This window comes from Pinus tabuliformis, chromosome 3_1, assembly GCF_031772625.1.
Source record: "Pinus tabuliformis cultivar Carrire ecotype Pingquan chromosome 3_1, CPIR1, whole genome shotgun sequence".
Taxonomy (NCBI): domain Eukaryota; kingdom Viridiplantae; phylum Streptophyta; class Pinopsida; order Pinales; family Pinaceae; genus Pinus; species Pinus tabuliformis.
In genome coordinates this window covers 990,149,510-990,168,921 of record NC_142301.1, presented here as the reverse complement: position 1 = coordinate 990,168,921, position 19,412 = coordinate 990,149,510, and the positions used below count along the sequence as shown (strand labels likewise).

The window sequence follows — 19,412 nt, the reverse complement described above, 5'->3', positions numbered from 1 at the left end:
ATAAAATAAAATAACAATTTCTGCCGAGCATAGGGGCAATCCGACGTATCTAACAAGTCGCCCGTCGACTTGGAAAGACCTGTCGCTATCGATTGTTACTTGATGATGAAGGAAGATGGGAACAATATATTTGCATTACGCTTTGATTAAAAAACGGCAAATTTAAATTATAATTTCACTATAAAGTATGTTTAAGATATTATTTAAAATTTCGACAAAAACCAACCAACAACAAAAACCGCGTTTAGATCAGCCAACGACAAAAACCGCGTTTGAAAATACGGTTCGTGTTAGGTGAAATCGGAAATCCCACGTCTGTCACAAGTCACACGTCGACTTTGAAAGAACTGTCGACATGTTTGGCTACTAGAAGATGAAGTAAGAGTTGGATATGAGTGGATTTCACAGATATTTTAATTGTAATTTCATTATAATATTTTATGTTAGAGAAATTATCCGCAGATTAGTCAAGGCCGAAGAGACCGTATAAATATAGCCGAAATTAGCGTTCGATAGTCATGTCAGTAAAAATACGAGTCCCGACGTATGTAACAAGGCAAAACATAGATGGCCCCGCCTCTTAGAGAAACTATTGGCAGATTAGTCAAGGCACGAGGAGACCGTATAAATATCTCGGCAATTAGCGTTCTATAGAACCATACCAGTCCCGACGTATGTAACAAGGCAAGACATGCATCAAGTGTGCACTATATAACAAAGATCGCCCCGCCTGTTCAAACACAGAAGTCTGCTGAGTAGCGTGGAGTTTTGGTCCCTGTTGCTCTAATTAATAGAATACTATGAACTTCTTCACAATGATCAAGTTTTTAGCGATTTTCTTCTGTCTCATGTCGGTTGCTGTAATAATGTCTGGAGTGGTCGAGGCCTCTGCTGCCAACTGTCGGAGTAGTGTCAAACCTTTGAATAGAAAAGTAGGGAACTGGAAACGTAGCGTGAGCTTTCCCCTTATGCATCTTTATTCAGAGTGTTCACCTTTCCGACCTCCAAACAGGACGTGGGAAAGCTTGATATCTGAAAGAATTAAAGCCGATGCCAATCGCCTCCGGTTTTTGAAGCGCTCCATGTCGAATTCTCGTTCGTCCAATATGGACCAGGAAGACGACGCTAACGTCCCTCTTATGCCAGGGTCCGGAGCGTATATAATAAATGTGGGTTTTGGCACGCCCAAGCAAAGCATGTATACGCTTATAGATACGGGTAGTGATGTTGCTTGGATTCCGTGCGCACAGTGCCAAGGCTGCGACTCGACTGCCGCTTCACCTTTCGACTCCACATTGTCTTCGTCCTATAGTTCCTTACACTGCAATTCACAGGCATGTCAGGAAGCTCCTAAAGCGAGTTGCGTGGAAAATGACGAATGTGATGTGCAACTGTCGTATGGAGATCGTTCTGTTGTGGAGGGTCCACTTTCTTCCGACGCGATCACTCTTGGCTCTCAATCTCTTCCTAATTTCTCATTCGCTTGTGCGGAGTCCGTAAGCGGATTAATTCAAAACGAACCGGGGCTGATGGGATTGGGAGGTGGACCACTTTCGTTGCTGAATCAGCCCACCGCAGAATTATTCCGCGGAACGTTTTCTTACTGTCTTCCCAGCTTGCAGGCATCGTCAGCATCTTCGGGATCCCTTGTGCTTGGGAAGGAAGCTGCTCTTTCCTCCCCAGGTTTGAAATTTACGACACTGATAAAAGATCCTTCAAACACGACATTTTATTTCGTGAACTTGAACGGAATCAGCGTTGGTGACACGACCGTCCCTGTCCCCGCAACGAGTATCGGCGGCGGGGGAGGAACGGTCATCGACTCGGGAACAACGATCACCTATCTCGTTGATTCTGCTTTCACAGCTCTCAGAGACGCTTTTCGCAGCCATATTCCCAATACGCAGCCGACATCATCTGGAGGTTTCGATACTTGTTACGACTTGTCTTCTTCTTCCGTCGACGTTCCCACCATAACGTTACACTTCGATGGTAGCGTGGACCTGGATTTGCGAAAAGAAAATATTCTATTCAGCCTAGGATCGGGGCTATCTTGCTTGGCTTTCTCGAGTTCTGATTCTCTTTCCATTTCTTTTTCTATCCTAGGAAATTTTCAACAACAGAATTTCCGTGTCGTTTTCGATGTGCCCAATTCTCAAGTTGGATTTGCTGAGGAGACTTGTACTAGTGCTTGATAACGTTTCCTTTGCCCTTCTTCTCTGATACCTCCCTCGTCCATTTTCTATGTTTCATCTGCAACTCCCACTTCTATCTTCCCCGCCATTAACCGTCTTTTAAATAATGATCGGTCGTATGAAAGCCCAACTGTTGCATAGCTGCGACAGTGCTCTTAATAGTCATGTGTATTGAAAATAAAATTATTTTAAAAAGATTTAATATAAAATTTGATGATTGCAATATTTATTTTTAAGGTTAGGTAGAAGCTGATGATTACAATTTCAAAACCAGTTATAATGATCAGAAATTCAAAATTAGTTATAATTATCAGAACCACTTATATAGAACATATATACAACCACATTTTTAATATAGGCTTATAAATTTATATCAACCACATTAATAATTATTATTAGTATTTAAGATTATTAATAACTATATAAATATTAACAACCAGATTATTTATATATATAAACATTATATTAATATTATAATAATTATATAAACTACTAATATATTAATTAATAATAAAAAGCTCATAATAATATTAAATTATCATGATATTATTTAAATAATTTAATAATATAAAATTATAAAAAATAATAACAATTATATTGTATTATTATTATTATTATAATAAAATATAATAATAATAATAATAATAATTTTTTATTATAATATTATAATAATATTATATTATTATTATATCATTATAATAATATACGAATATAATTATTATTATAATAATAATATAATCAATATTATTATAATAAGAACAATAAAGACCAATTATTTATTATTTACGATAATTAATAACTATACAAATAATAGCAACTACATTCTTATATAATTATATATTTATGATTATTATAATAATATAAATAATAATTATTAGACTTTAGTATTTTTAATACTTATTTTAAGGTTTGTATACATAGGGTTAATTATTATCATTATTTAGGATTATTAATAACTATGTAAACATTAACAACTAGATTATTTATATATATTACTTTATAAATATTATATTAATTATATAAACTCCTAATAAATATAAATTAATAATAAGAATAGCTCATAATAATATTAGATTATCATTATATTATTTAAATAATCTAATAATATAAAATTATAAAAAAAATAACAATTATATTATATAATAATAATAATAAAAATAATATTTGATTATAATATTATGATGATGATGGTAGTGGTTACCATCCACTGAGACCAAATTGGTCTATTAGACCTATAATTTTCTTAGTTTTTAATTGTCCGGCTCCTCGTCTTTCTTGGCGAGATTGGTGCTGTAGCTTTCTTTTTTTCTCTATGGTTTTCCAACTTCCTTTATCTTGCATGTCCTTCATCTCTTCTGGTTCTTGTGACATTGGTGTCTTAGCTTTGCGATCTATTGTGTTCGTCCTTTTGAAGATAGTCAGAGAAGAAGTTTGGTCTATGAGATATGATTTGCTATTAAATGAAGATTTATTTTGTGCGGTATTTGAATCCTCATAATTGTTGATGCTTGAGGGGTTCTCGAGTTCAATTTTTTGTTGTTGGGCAGGGCTTTCTCCCAGCTTGTCTTGAGAGTTGTTTCTTTCTTGCTCGATTTATTATGATTCAAAGTTTTCTCTAGAGTATTCTTCTTTGATGACAATGTAGTGTTCTTTTTGTGCTCCTTCCCACCAAGTACATTTGTGGTGGTTTTTCTAGAAGAATTTTTTTGGGAGGCTTTTGGGCAATTTTTTACTAGATGGCATGCCTTAAAGCAAGATCAACATCAGAAGAGGACACTTTCATAATCGAGTTTCTGGTTCCACACATAGTCTTTACTTGTTAGGTTTATTTCCGTTGGGAATCCGGCGCTGAAGTCCATTTCCACACAAATGCGTGCATAGGTGGTTCTGGCATATTCCTCTGTTTCTGAGCACTTGTAGTAGTATTATTATTAGAATAATATACAAATATAATAATTATTATAATAATAATATAATCAATATTATTATAATATTATTAAGAGTTTATATTATTATTATAATATTTATATAATAATATATAGAAATAATCTCATTGTTAATATTTATATAGTTATTAATAATATTTGATTATAATATTATAATATTATTATATTATTATAATAATATACAAATATAATAATTATTATAATAATAATAATATAATCAATATTATTATTGAATGTTGCATCGCAATCATCCAAAGGGAGGAATGAACCTTGCCCAAAAGAAAGAGTGATATGCAATTTGGTAGCCGGACTTGAAAGCTTATCAAACGTAACTGATTACCTTATTGGATCTGTAAGGTAATCAAGGATTGGTGCATTCAAGTGGAAGGGGTCTGGCTGAAGGAAGTGTCGATTGGCGATGGCCCGATACTTCGATGGCCGATATGTGATATATCAATACCTTGATAGCGATCAGAGGGATTGCTGATCGGGGATCAGAGGGTTCAGTGGTGGCAGTGCTGCGGAAAAGTAACAAAGCTGTGGACCCAACGATTCATAGATTAGGGTTCATGATATTTAAGATCCGGCTTTGTGTTCCGGCAAAGTTTTCCTTTGAATTTCTTGTATTTATGTTTATTTTTGATATTTTTTTTGTCCGAGAGGGTTTTTAAAGGAAAACCAAAAGATTAATGCTCCCGATAGTGTAAAATACTCCGATAGGGTTATATGGGTGCTTTTTTGAAGTTCGACAGTCAATCACATATCGGGTGTGGAGGAGGTGTGTATTATTGTGAACCACGAAGGAGTCGATACCTAATTGTGATAAAGGTGGAACCTCAAAAGACGTACAGAGTTTGTATAAAACAAAAAGGCATGTTTTGTGGCATTTCCTTTATAAAAGGTTTTATAAGGAAAATAGTGTCGATTGAAGATTTTATGCGATAAATATATATTAACCAAGCCTAAAGAAAGGAAAGGTTATATATATGCGGGTAAAAAGATAATGAAGGTTATGAGGAGGTTTAAAGTCTTGATAGGAGGTTTAAGTGGGGTGATTGAGTTCCGATATAAAGTAACTTGTGAATAGGGCCTTAACTATTCATGGTTGAAGATTTGACTCATTAGAGAGTTAAATTCCTAGGAAAAAAAGGTGTCCATGCATTTTACATGCATATTGTGGGTGTAAGTGGGGGTAACCATGCCATCAAAACCCCAAGGGATTATGAACCGAGGAAAATAATGTTAAACTCAATGGACTAATATTACAAACCCAACATTGGTAAACCCTGATATAAATATTATAAAGACAAAAATAAATATGGTTTATTTTCATGGTGAGAGAATCCTTGTCACAATGTCACATTCAACCATGGTTGGCCATGATTGCCTATGATTGAAAATGGTTGACCATGATCGATATTATAAACCTAAGCGAATAATAAACCCAAGGCATTGATATTATAAACCCCAAGGAATAATAAAACTAAGGTATTAATATGAAAACCGCAAGGGAATAATATTAAACCCATGGGACTAATATTATAAACCCAACATTGTTAAACCCAAATATAAACACTACAAACGCTAAAATAAACATGGTTTATTTTCATGGTGAGTCAACCTTTGTCAAAATACGACATTCAACGAAGGGACTAATATTATAAAACCAACATTGGTAAACCCAAATATAAATACTACAAATACTAACATAAACATGGTTTATTTTGACGCTGAGACAATTCTTGTCAGAATGTGACATTCAACCATGGTTGACGATGTTTGGCTACGATTGAAAATGGTTTACCATGATTTATATTATCAACCAAAGTGAATACTAAACCCAAGGGATTGATATTATAAACCCAAATGAATAATAAGCCCAAGGGGTAAATACTAAAACCCAAGGGAGTATGAAGCCAAGTGAATAATATTAAACCCATGGGACTAATATTATAAACTTCACATCGAGTAAAGGCAAATATCAATACTACAAACACTAATTATAAACCCAAATGAATAATAAACCCAATGGAGTAATATTAAAACCCCAAGGGAACAATATTAAGCCAAAGGGACTAATATTATAAACCCAATATTCGTAAACCTAAATATAAATATTACAAACACTAAATTAAACATGTTTTATTGGGACTAATATTATAAACCCAAATATAAATACTACAAACACTAAAATAAACATGGTTTATTTTGATGGTGAGACAATTCTTGTCACAATGCGACATTCAACAATGATTGACCATGTTTGGCTATGATTGACAATGGTTTACAATGATTGATATTATAAACCAAAGGGAATAATAAACCCAAGGGATTGATATTATAAACCCAAATGAAAAATAAACCCAAGGGATTAATACTAAAACCCCAATGGACAATAAAACTAAGGGATTAATACTAAAACCCCAAGGGACTATGAACCCAATGGAATAATATTAAACCAAAGGGCCTAATACTATAGACCCAACAATCGTAAACCCAAATGTAAATATTACAAAGACCAAAATAAACATGATTTATTTTCATGGTGAGACTATTTGTCAAAATGGAACATTCAACCATGTGATTAAGATGGTAAACCCAAATATAAATATTACAAACACTAAAATAAACATGGTTTATTTTCATGGTTAGAAAATCTTTGTCAAAATGCGACATTCAACCATGGGACTAATATTATAAACCCAAACATGGTAAACACAAATATAAATACTACAAACATCAAAATAAACATGATTTGTTTTGACTTTGAGACAGTCCTTATCAGAATGCGAGAATCAACCATCGTTGACCACGATTGATATTATAAACATAAGGGAATAATAAACCCAAGGGATTGATATTATAAACCTAAAGGAATAATAAAATTGAGGGATTAATATTAAAACCCCAAGGGCTTATGAACCGAAGGGAATAATGTTAAACCCATGGGACTAATATTACAAACCCAATATTGATAAACCCAAATATAAATACTGCAAACAATAAATAAACATGGTTTATTTTGATGGTGAGACAATCCTTGTCATAATGTAGCATTCAAATATGGTTGACCATGGATGGCTATGATTGATAATGGTTGACCATGATTGATATTATAAACCTAAGGGAATAGTAAACCCAACTTATTTACATTATAAACCCAAATGAATAATAAAACCAATGGATTAATACTAAAACCCCAAGGGATTATGAACCCAAGGGAATAATATTAAGCCCAAGTGACTAATATTATAAACCCAACATTTGTAAACCCAAATATAAATATTACAAAGACTAAAATAAACATGATTTATTCATGGTGAGACAATCCTTGTGACTGTGACATTCAACCATGGTTGAACATGATTGATATTATAAATATGAGGTAACAATAAACCCAAGGGATTGATATTATAAACCCAAATGAATAATAAACCCAAGGGATTAAAAACTAAAAACCCAAGTGATTATGAACCCAAGGGAATAATATTAAACCAAAGGGACTAATATTATAAACCCAACATTCATAAACCTAAATATAAGTATTACAAACAATAAAATAAACTTCATTTCTTTTCATAGTTAGAAAATCCTTGTGACAATGTGAAATTCAAGCATGGTTGACCATGGTTGGTTATGATTGATAATGGTTTACCATGATCAATATTATAAACCTAAGGGAATAATAAACCCAAGGGATTAATATGAGAATCTGAAAGGAATAATAAAATGAAGGGATTAGTACTAAAACCCCAAGGGGTTATGAACCCAAGGGAATAATATTAAACCCAAGGGACCAATATTATAAACCCTAAGAAAAATATTATAAACATTGAAATAAACATGACAGACCATCATTGATTTTCATATTGAGACAATCCTTATGACAATTCCATGTTGGACCATGGTCGACATCATAATAAGTCATGTTTGACTTAGGAATAATAAACCTAGACGATTGATATTATAAAACCAAGGGATTAATACTAAAACCATAAGCGATTATGAACCAAATGGAATACTATTAAACAAAAGGGACTAATAATATAAACCCAAGGGTATAATAAACTCAAGGTATTGATATAATAAACCCAAAGGAATAATAAACCCAAGGGATTATTATTTATTTTCATGGTGAGACAATCCTTGTCACAATGTGACATTCAAGCATGGTTGGCTATGATTGAAAATGGTTTACCATGATCGATATTATAAACCTAAGGGAATAATAAACCAAAGGGATTAATATGAGAAACCCAAAGGAATAAGAAAACGAAGGGATTAATACTGAGACCCCAAGGGATTATGAACCCAAGGGAATAATATTAAATCCAAGGGACTAATATTATAAACCTTAAAATAAACATGGTCGACCACCATTGATTTACATATTGAGACAATTCCTATCACAATTCCATGTTGGGGCATGGTCGACATTATAGTAAACCATGTTTGACTCGGGAATAATAAACCCAAGTGATTGATATTATAAACCCAAGGGATTAATACTAAAACCCGAAGGGATTATGAACCTAAGGAAATATTATTAAACCAAAGGGACTAATAATATAAACCCAAAGGAGTAATGAACCCAAGGGATTGATACAATAAAACCAAGGGATTAACACTAAAACATCAAGGGATTATGAATCCAAGGGAATAATATTGAACCCAAGGGACTAATATTATAAACCCAACATTCGTAAACCCAAATATAAATATTACAAACACTAAAATAAACACAATTTATTTTCATGGTTGGAAAATCCATTTGACAATGTGACATTCAAGCATGGTTGACCATGGTTGACAATGGTTTACCATGATCGATATTATAAATGTAAGGGACTAATAAACCCAAGGGATTAATATGAGAAACCGAAAGGAATAATAAAACGAATGGATTAGTACTAAAACCCCAAAGGGTTATGAACCCAAGGGAATACTATTAAACCCAAGGGACCAATATTATAAACCCAACATATATAAAACCTAAGACAAATATTATAACAATTGAAATAAACATGATGGACCATCATTGATATTCATATTGAGACAATCCTTATGACAATTCCATGTTGGACCATCGTTGACATCATAATAAACCACGTTTGACCAAAAGGGATTATGAACCAAAGGGAATACTATTAAATAAAAGGGACTAATAATATAAACCCAAGGGATTGATATAATAAACCCAAAGGAATAATAAACCCAATGGATTATTATTTATTTTCATGGTGAGACAATCCTGATCACAATGTGACATTCATGCATGGTTGGCTATGATTAACAATGGTTTACCATGATCGATATTATAAACCTAAGGAAATCATAAACCCAGGGGATTAATATGAGAAACCCAAAGGAATAATAAAACGAAGGGATTGATACTAAGACCCCAAGGGATTATGAACCCAAGGGCATAATATTAAATCCAAGGGACTAATATTATAAACATTAAAATAAACATGATCGACCATCATTGATTTGCATATTATGACAATTCCTATCACAATTCCATGTTGGGCCATGGTCGACATTATAATAAACCATGCTTGACTTGGGAATAATAAACCCAAGCGATTGATATTATAAACTGAAGGGATTAATACTAAAACCCCAAGGGATTATCAACCTAAGGCAATATTATTAAACAAAAGGGACTAATAATATAAACCCAAGGGAATAATGAACCCAAGGGATTGATATAATAAACCCAAAGGAATAATAAACCCAAGGGATTAACACTAAAACCTCAAGGGATTATGAACCCAAAGAATTATTAATATTAAAAAGTTGAAGAATGAAGAAAACCAATAGTTTCATATTATAAACCATTGAGAATTAATAAACCCAAGGGAAAATATTAGAAACCAAAGGGATAAAAAATGGCAAGGGATTAATAGGAATTAATTTTTTAAACCGAACGGATTGATCAATCCATATGAGTATGAATATTATAAACCTAATGGATCAATAAACCCTAGGGATTTTTAATATTATGAAAGTAGCACATCAATAAATTGAAGGAATAAACATTGTAAATTTAAGGGATTAATATTAAACCTTAGGACTATTATCTAAACCTTAATATTGGGTATTAATAAAACAAAGGGAATAAAGGATAAACCAAAGGAATTATTAATATTACAATCTTAAAGAACAAATAAACCTAATCATTTAATATTATAAACCAAAAGAAATAGTAAACCGAACCTAAGCCCTAAATCCATGGCATCAATATATAAACATAAATAATGCTATAACACAAAAAATAATAAAAAGATAAATGAAAACCAATATAAGAAGCACATTGCAAACCATAAAGCACTAAAACATGATAAATCATCATTGCGTTAATAATAACACATTTATATCACTACATTATAAACAATAAATATAATTTAAGCCATAAATACATTGCTATCAATACATGAATGTATTAATAGTATAAATCTCAAGAATATTGATATAAACATGTAGAACATGAAATCTTGACAATAATATTATAAATGTAAACCCTGAAGAAAACCCTAAACTGACAGAGGAAACAATGAAAATAACATAAAGTCAAAGTAAGAAAGGGACGAGTAGATAAGTGAGGCATTGCCGCATAGTAACTGTTGGATCTCACAATGAAAATAACGTAAAGTCAAAGTAAAAAAGGGACGAGTAGAGAAGTGAGGCATTGCCGCATAGTAACTATTCGATCTCAGTGATCAACGGTCCAGATTAAATAACAGAGTAACATAAAAGAACTATGAGATTGTACGATGGAGTAGATAGACGGTGATCGCATATGGAAGAGTGCAGGAGTTAACACAGTAAAAAGGCAGGTTTATAACCTCTAGTGGTAAGAAGTATCGATAGTTTTGGCTCTGATTCCACAAATCAGAGGACATGTAGCAGTGGAGTAGTGTGGAGAAACCACTTTATCAAGTGGCTAACCCCCGTGTGCCTTGTCAACCTGAAATCTACCTTGAACCGTTGGATCTTTCGGGAGAAGATCAACGACAGAGAAGTAATGCGACATACAAAGGAGTGGAACCGATGGTATTATATGGTGTAGTTAATATGTTTTGAGTTCTGAGGTTAATCGCATAATGGAGGAGATGGGAACCACATGTTAATGTGACCGCAGACTATGGCGATTGCGATTAGCAATAAAGGTTTAACCTCGAAATTCGGCTGATGGAGTAGATTGACGGTCATCGCATATGGAAGAGTGCAGGAGTTAACACAGTAAAAAGGCAAGTTTATAACCTCGAGTGGTATTTTGGGTGGCAAAGCAGTGGTAAGCGTTATCGAGAGTTTTGGCTCTCAGTCCACAAATCGGAGGACACATAGCAGCGAAGGAGTGTGGGGAAACCACTTTATCAAGCGGTTAACCCCAGTGTGTCTTGTCAACTTGAAATCTACCGTGAACCATTGGATCCTTCGGAAGAAGATCGACGATAGAGAACTAATGCGACATACAAAGGAGTGGATCCCATGGTATTATATGGTGCAGTTAATATGTTTTGAGTTCTGAGGTTAATCGCATATCAGAGGAGATGGGAACCACATGTTAATGTGACCAAAGACTATGGCGATTGTGATTAACGATAAAGGTGGAACCTCGAAATTCGTGCAGAGGCCGTATAAAGCGGAGAGATATGTTTTGTGGGCATTTCCTTTGTAAAAGGTTTATAAAGGAAAATAGCACCAACATAAGGTTTATGTGTTTAAACATATACAACCAAGGTTTAAAGAAGGAATGGCTATATATATATGTGTGTGTGGTTAAGGGGTAATGAAGATTTAGAAGGGTAAAGAAAGTCCCCATATTAACATATATAAAGTTTAAGAGAGTTTTTTAGTCCGATAGGAAGGATTTAAAAGAAACATTTTAATAAAGTCTTATTTGAAGGTTAAGGGGTGATTAAAGTCCTGATAAGTGAATATTGTATGTTGGTTAGCCTATGTTAATTAATAGGGCCTTAACCTTGGAGGTTAGATATTTTGACTCCTTAGAGAGTTAAAATAACTGGGACAAATTGGCTGATGCATTTCACATAGTGAGACAATCCTTGTCACAATGTGACAGTCAAGCATGGTTGGCTATGATTGACAATGGTTTACCATGATCAATATTATAAACCTAAGGGAATAATAAGCCCAAGGGATTAATATGAGAAACCCAAAGGAATAATAAAACAAATGGATTAATACTAAGACCCCAAGGGATTATGAACCCAAGGGAATAATATTAAATCCAAGTGTTGAAGCCCAGAAAATTAGGTCTACAACAAGGGGGATACCCACCCGGTCCGGACCTTGGTTAGCAGCTCCTTTTCTGTTTGGTATAGTGGGTCCGACTGGGGATATGGGACCAGTTTCCCAATTTATGTGTGTGTGTGTTGAGATTTGATATTTCCTTTCTAAAAGTTCCTAAGTGAAATTCTTTTACTTTAACTCTAATCTAATAACATGAAATTGCATTATAATAAACAGAAATATCTAATTCTAAACTAACCCGGGTGTAATCTTTCCATTATGCGATATAAAATGATTTCAAATAACAATTGGTAATAAAGATCATTCAACTATTATAAGAAGATAATTCAATAGAGATAAACCATTTCATATAAAAAGTTAGATGAAACAGTTGTGCAAAACATATCACATAAAGCATAAATAAATACCTATCACCGTACAGAAGTGCCAAATGATAACTCAAGCATTCACACATCAATATATAAACAATTGAACATGAATATCACTTTAACACAAAGGGAGAAAGAGTTAAGAGATAGAAGTACCATTTATAACTAGTTCTACTCATAAGCTTCAAGTGATAATCATTTATCTCTTCTTAATCCAACATCCACTAAGAGTACTGAAGTGCAACATCAGTAGTAGATATTAAATGCAGATATCAATAAATCATGTTCCATTCATTCATCAAAACCTCCTCGGAGGGTGCAAAAGTGCATGTTATGAGGACAAGTTTTTGACAAATTTCAGGACCCTTCTCTAAATGCATGAGAAGGGTTTAAATACTACTAACTAAATCTAAAAATAACTTATTACAAAAATGTAGGATACGGTTTAAATGATCGTCCTCATTTAAGGCAAAAATAAAGCAAAATTAATACTAACATTGAATCTAAAATTAGAACTAACAATTAACTATTTATGTATTTGTTCCTTGAAATCACAAGCGTTGAGCATTTGTTTGAGAAGAGTCGGCTGGCTAACTTTCGAATTTAACTGTCCTGCAAAAATGACATCGGCAAGAGCTGGCGTCTATCTCCAGCCTATCTACAGTTGTTGTGCATATATACATACCATTTTGAAGATATTTCTAACAAATACCACTGGTTTTAGGACTCAAGTTTTACTTTTTTACCTCAAGCGTTGCTTTCTTACAAATTTTTGGGCTTACAGGTGACTGAGAAATTAGAGGCTTTCCCTTTCAAGAGGCTTTTCTCAGAGGCACTAATCACACATTAGAAACTTCCTCCATTTCTTGATCCGGGCTTCCTTGGTGTGATTTTTTGCCTCTTGCGTGATTTTTTTTAGCAAATATAAAGCTTAAATTTTGGGAAAATAATGATTCCGTAAGTTGCTGACACTGAGCCTTAAATTGTCTATTTGTGAGGTCAGCGTTGTCTAGTGCCCATTTAACCATGTCTGTGTATGGAAGAATTTTGGCCCTCGCCACTATCCAATGTAAGAATGAGCAAGCTAGCTCTGTAATAGACGCCTTAGAAGACCCATTTGAGCCCATAGTAGCTGTAACCTCCATCATTTTGGGATTCTCTTCCTCAAGTAGGCTATACATGCCTTCCCAAGTAGTAATACCAGCGCCTCTATTACAAGCGGTGTCTGTATACAAGGGCATCATTTCTTCGTCTTCAGAACTCGGAGCTTTGTCTTTCTTTCCCATAATATCCTGAATACTACTTTGTATAATTCTCTGTTCTTTGTTCCCGTATTTTACAAATGAGATGACAATCATGATAAGGAAAAGGTGACGGGAAAGCTATAAATGCTGAAGACACATAAAATATACCACCTTACGTGAAATGACTCTTCGATAAGCATGAAACCCTATTTCATTAATGATTGGCAACTAACTCATTAATTAGAATTAAAGCACATAACTAGGTCTCGGTGTATGGAAAATAATTTTCTGAACAACGAGCTCGAAAGATTTACGATGAAGCGATTTTGCGATTTGCCTCGCAATATCATCGATCCCGCAATATCGCTCTATCGCTTTATCGCTCTATCACAATATCGAAATATCGCAATATCGAAACATCACAATATTGCTGGAGCGTAGCATATGAAAATCATTCGTTAATGTGTTTTCCGCAAAATGCGGTTTGCGATATGCGCCATTGCATATCGGTAGTTTGAGGTTTTTCAGCGTAAGTGATATTTGATGCATGCGATGTGATGATGTTTCACATCACGATCTCACAACCTTAGAATTGTGTTTGTAAGGAGGTATCTGTTATCCTTTTTGCGATGCAATATTTCATAAAGAGTGATTTTATCCTACCTTATCATAAAACTTAAGCTTTTTAGATTTTTCAAGGGTATTCTCCTAAGTTTATGATGGTAAGTTTTATTGAAAAAGGAAATTCAAGCACTAATTGATTTTTAAATTTTTTACTAAGGGTCCCCGCTTATTTAGTATTAGTAATAACACTAAATAAGAAGGGGGGTTGTTGCTGGCCACAATAATTGGCGATTCACTTGGAAGAACCAGTTATCTCTGCTTTTATTTTGAATTTTTTAAACTTCCAAAACAGAAAATTTTCCAGAAAATCAAACTTTATTATAAAAATACAAAGTACATTATTCTTTTACTTATCAATTATATTTCGTTTCTTCTATTTTAAATTTTGATTATTTACTCCCTCAAGCTAGTCCTTGTATCTATATCAGTCATTACTTGTTTTATAAAGATATAAACAAAGCCTTCTCTGTAAATGAGTGTTAAATATGCTCATTTGTCATAGGTAGAGCCTCTGCTGCCAACAGGCATTTATAGCCTCGACAGGGTTACCTGTTACCCAACAATGATCCTCTATCCCACTTAGAGAAATATACAATTTTCAAAGAAAAACCCATATTCACACTTATTTCTCTCATTTTTCTTTCTTACCCTTAAAAAACAATGTCTTGGTTTGGTGGCCAATTTATGACAGTGCCATTCACTTGATTTATAACTTTGCTGAACATGCTGGCTCGTGATGAGACCTTTTGTCTTTTGATTGCAACAATCTTTGAGTCATTGCCCTGTTGTGGTATGCAGTATTGGCAAAGTCAGAAAGCTATAATATCTATGATCATGATAAGTCAACTCATGATGAGACCTCTTACTCTTTAAGTTAAAGTGTATCATTGGATTATTCCTTGAACGTTGTAATTTCCTAGGTGGGGAGGAAGTCATTGTTTCCTTAAGATAGCTCTGGACGACAATGGTAGAGTTTTTGGAAAGAGATTTTCTACAGAGAATCTTCGTTTTGTTATTGATACCTTTCATTGGACTAATATAAAACAATTTCCCATTAAAGGTCGTTTTTCATCAAAATTTACAAGGTTGAAACTAGTATCATTTCTAGATCTACAGCCTTTAACTGTATCTTTCAGTGATAACGATCAATTTTCTAAAAGAATTCTATTTATACAAGTGAAAAAAAAATCTAACAGAGAATTTGTGTCTTTTTCGTGAATTCCGAATGTAACCGTTTACAACTGGTTTTATTATGAAAGAAAAAAAATTAAAAAAATTAATCTACAAGATAGAAGAATGATCTCCTATGGAAAATATTTTTTAGGATCTGTCCATTAATAGGTAAAGATTCTCTTTTTCCTATTAAATCCTGTAACATAAAAGTAGACGGACCTATGACTTCTGCGATTTGAAAAGGGCCAAGCCACATTTGTTGAAATTTCGTATGTTTCCCTTTTTCCTCATGAGCCTTATCCCATTTTAGAACTAGATCTCCCATCTGAAAGTCCTTTCTAGATATTATGTTTGACTCAAAAGAATCTTTTACTAATGCTTGGTGATGAGCATGAGTTATTTTGGCCTGTTCTCGTTTTTCTTCTAACTTAATTATTTCCAGTTGGCTTATTTGTAAGGAATAAGTTGGTGCTTCATCAATATATTGAACTAAGGCTAAAGACGGAATTGCTAAATGAGTTGGAAGAAACAATTCTTTCCCATAAACTAAATTAAATGGAGAAGTGCCAATGGAAGCTTTCTGTGTTATTCGATCTACCCATAAAGCATATATTAAATACTTGTGCCAATTTTTGTGATTTTGATCAATGGTTCACTTAATGATTCTGATTAAGTTTTTATTTGTAGATTTAGCTAACCCATTCCCTTGTGGGTAATAATTGGTAGACTATTTAAGCTTGAAACCCCTTTTGAGTGAAAATTCAGTCGTCACATTACAAGAAAAATATGATGCATTATCAAACATTAAAGCAGAAGGCAACCCAAACTTGGTGATTATGAATTGATCTATGAACTTGATGATGTGTTTGGAATTAGCCATCTTGAGAGCGACTACTTCTACCCATTTAGTGAAGTAATCTATTGTTGTAAGGATATATCTATGCTGTTTAGAGGAGTAAGGAACGATCTCACCTATTATGTCCAATCCCCATTGATCAAAAGGCTTCTCAATGTTGACTGGTTGTAGCAGCAATGATGGTTTCTTTTGTCTCCCAGCAACGGTTTGAAAAACTTGACATTTCCTTGTGTAGTAATGTGAGTCTTTGAATAATGTGGGCTAGTAATAGCCTGCACATAAGATTTTATGTGCAGTAGCATCTCCAGCATAGTGCCCGCCTGCTGGCCCATCATGGAGTTCCTGCAAGACTTTTTCAGCTTCAGATTTCTCAAGACATCTAAGGAGAACAGAATCATAATTTATTCCAAAAAGAACATCATTCACGAGATGATATTGTTTAGCCTTCAACCTTAGAGCTCTTTTCTTGCTATGATCGAGGTTTGAAAGAGCATATCCATTCTTTAGATAAAATATGATATCAGTGTATAATGATTCAACGTCATTTAGGCTTACCTCATACATTTGTATCTCTGTAGATGGCATTTCAGAAATAAGCGATGCTCCAGCCAGCATTTTGCAAAAGCCTTGACCTTTTACAATACTTTTTGGTTTGATTTCTACATCATATTCTTGTAAGGCAGTAACCCAATTGGCTCTTTTCTCACCCACATCTTTCTGTACAAAGAGATTTCTTACCGCTGGAAATGGTACTATGATTTTTGTATGGGTCTGTTACACTAAAATTTGTCACCATGACTATTTGCAGTTAGTATGGCTCCATCAACTGTCATACTATCCTCCTTGGCAAGTCTTATACCTCTGCTCCTCATGTCAAACTCCAAGAAAGAGAGAAAGTCCTTAACAGGTCAATTAGCTCTGGTTACGTAGTTTCTCTTACCCTTACTTGCGTGTACGCACCTCAAGTTCACAATACCTGCGTACTTGTACGCTCTGTCTGTAAAGGGGTGGGTACGTACTCCTGTAAAGGTCAAAAGGCACGAATTTTACTTCAAAAAAGTTACTTTTGGTCGATTCTAGAGCATTCTAGAAGATGGTTTGACGTGTATTGAGCGCCTCCAGATAGTTCATGCATCCCTATGAAAGAGGAACTTATCCCATCAAGAGGGGAGCTATCCCATTGAAAGAGGGGCTTATCCCATTGATGGTGGACCTGATTAACTTCCTCCAAAGCATTATAAATATAGGCATTGGGCCAGAGGGAGGGGAGGTTGAAAGCTGAACATTCCTAAGGGTAGATGCTGCTGAAATTAGGACTCCCTTATAGAGCTTGAGAGGAGAGATTCCCATCCTTTCTTAGCTTCATTTGGAAGTGGGTGAGATGATCAAATTAAAGGAGAACTCTTGCTGGACCCTGGGAGGGACCTGCACAACACCAAGGCACTGGTTGTAATGGTTTCTTTTGTTTCCAATTAATACAATTAAGTTCATTTTTCTCAACAAGTTGTTATATATAATTTGTTTCATATACTCCTTGGTCTTTATGATGAATATGTTTTATTATATGAGTTATTCAGGTTCTATGTAATCGTTTGCTTGTTAGTGAATGCAGGTTTCAAAGAGAAGGAGGAGCTCATCTGGATCAGAGAGGCTTGGCTGCTACAAACAGCGTTGGACTAAAGGTATGCTTTAAACACCTGGTTCCTTGTATTTTAAATGCATATTTAGGGAAAGATAGTGCTTGATTGTCTTGTTTGTCACTAGAAAGCCTTAGCTTCTAGGGAGGTCAGTTTTGTCCACAAAATTGACTCTTTCGACATGAAAAAATGGCGACCACACTGGGGAATCCATGGATTTGATTGATTTCTCTTTTGATTGATACTTTGATTTGAGAAAAGTCGATTTCTTTCTGGTTTTTGACTGATTGACTGTGAATTTGGGTGGAATAGCTTAGGGTTAAGTTAGTTTTTATTTTTCTTGGTTTTGAGAGTAGTACGCACCCTCTGCGTTAAGCACAGTGCATACCTTTACGCACTGCAGTTTTGTACACAGAGCGTGGCCGCACCTGTGCAAACATGCTGCCTGCGTACCTTGTCAAAAGTTAAGACAATTCCATTTTTTTTCCTTTTTTGCCTCTTAGATTTTGTTTATAATTTGTTTTTTACTGCCCAGATCCACTGGTTACCTGTCAGAGTTCTTCATCTAAGCTTGTTTCGTTAGCATCAAGGGTTTTAGTGAAGTTCATAGAAGTTCTAGCCCTATGTTTGATTTTTGCATTGGTCTTGTAGTGACTTTGGCTTTAGAAGTTGTAAAAACCTTGGATATCCCTGGTCTTTTCAGTCTTCTTAGGAGTCGGACCTTTCATAAAATCCACCTTTGTAAGAAACCTACCTTTGTGTTGTCTCTTTGCGGAATTTCGAGAAAGCTTGTTGGTAAAGCTGTGAATTTCATTCTTAAGAAAAAGAACAAAAGTTTTTTTTTTTTTTTTGACTGGTTTATGATTCTGCATGAACTAGTCCTTGGTTGAATTGTAACTGAGTAAAACATCCTAGAATTATATTTTGTAGGCTTTTACCTCATTAGATTTGCTTTTAGGTAAATTTCTCTTAGATTTTCTTTTAGGTAAAATTGATTTTCTTTTCATAGATTTGTCAAAGTTGATTTTTGTTAAGTAGTTTTACATGCTTTGTTAATATAGGGAAAAATACAAAAATCTCTTTTGGGAA

The 19,412-nt window shown here is 34.1% G+C and overlaps 1 protein-coding gene across 1 annotated transcript; it reads left to right on the top strand.

Moving 5' to 3' along the window:
- The first annotated feature begins 767 nt into the window (after nucleotides 1–767).
- LOC149191182 (aspartyl protease AED3-like) lies at nucleotides 768–2,259 on the top strand. Its single transcript, XM_089413529.1, has one exon. It carries the CDS (start codon nucleotides 801–803, stop codon nucleotides 2,193–2,195), a length of 1,395 nt encoding a protein of 464 aa, XP_089269655.1. The 5' UTR covers nucleotides 768–800; the 3' UTR covers nucleotides 2,196–2,259.
- The last annotated feature ends 17,153 nt before the right edge of the window (nucleotides 2,260–19,412 follow it).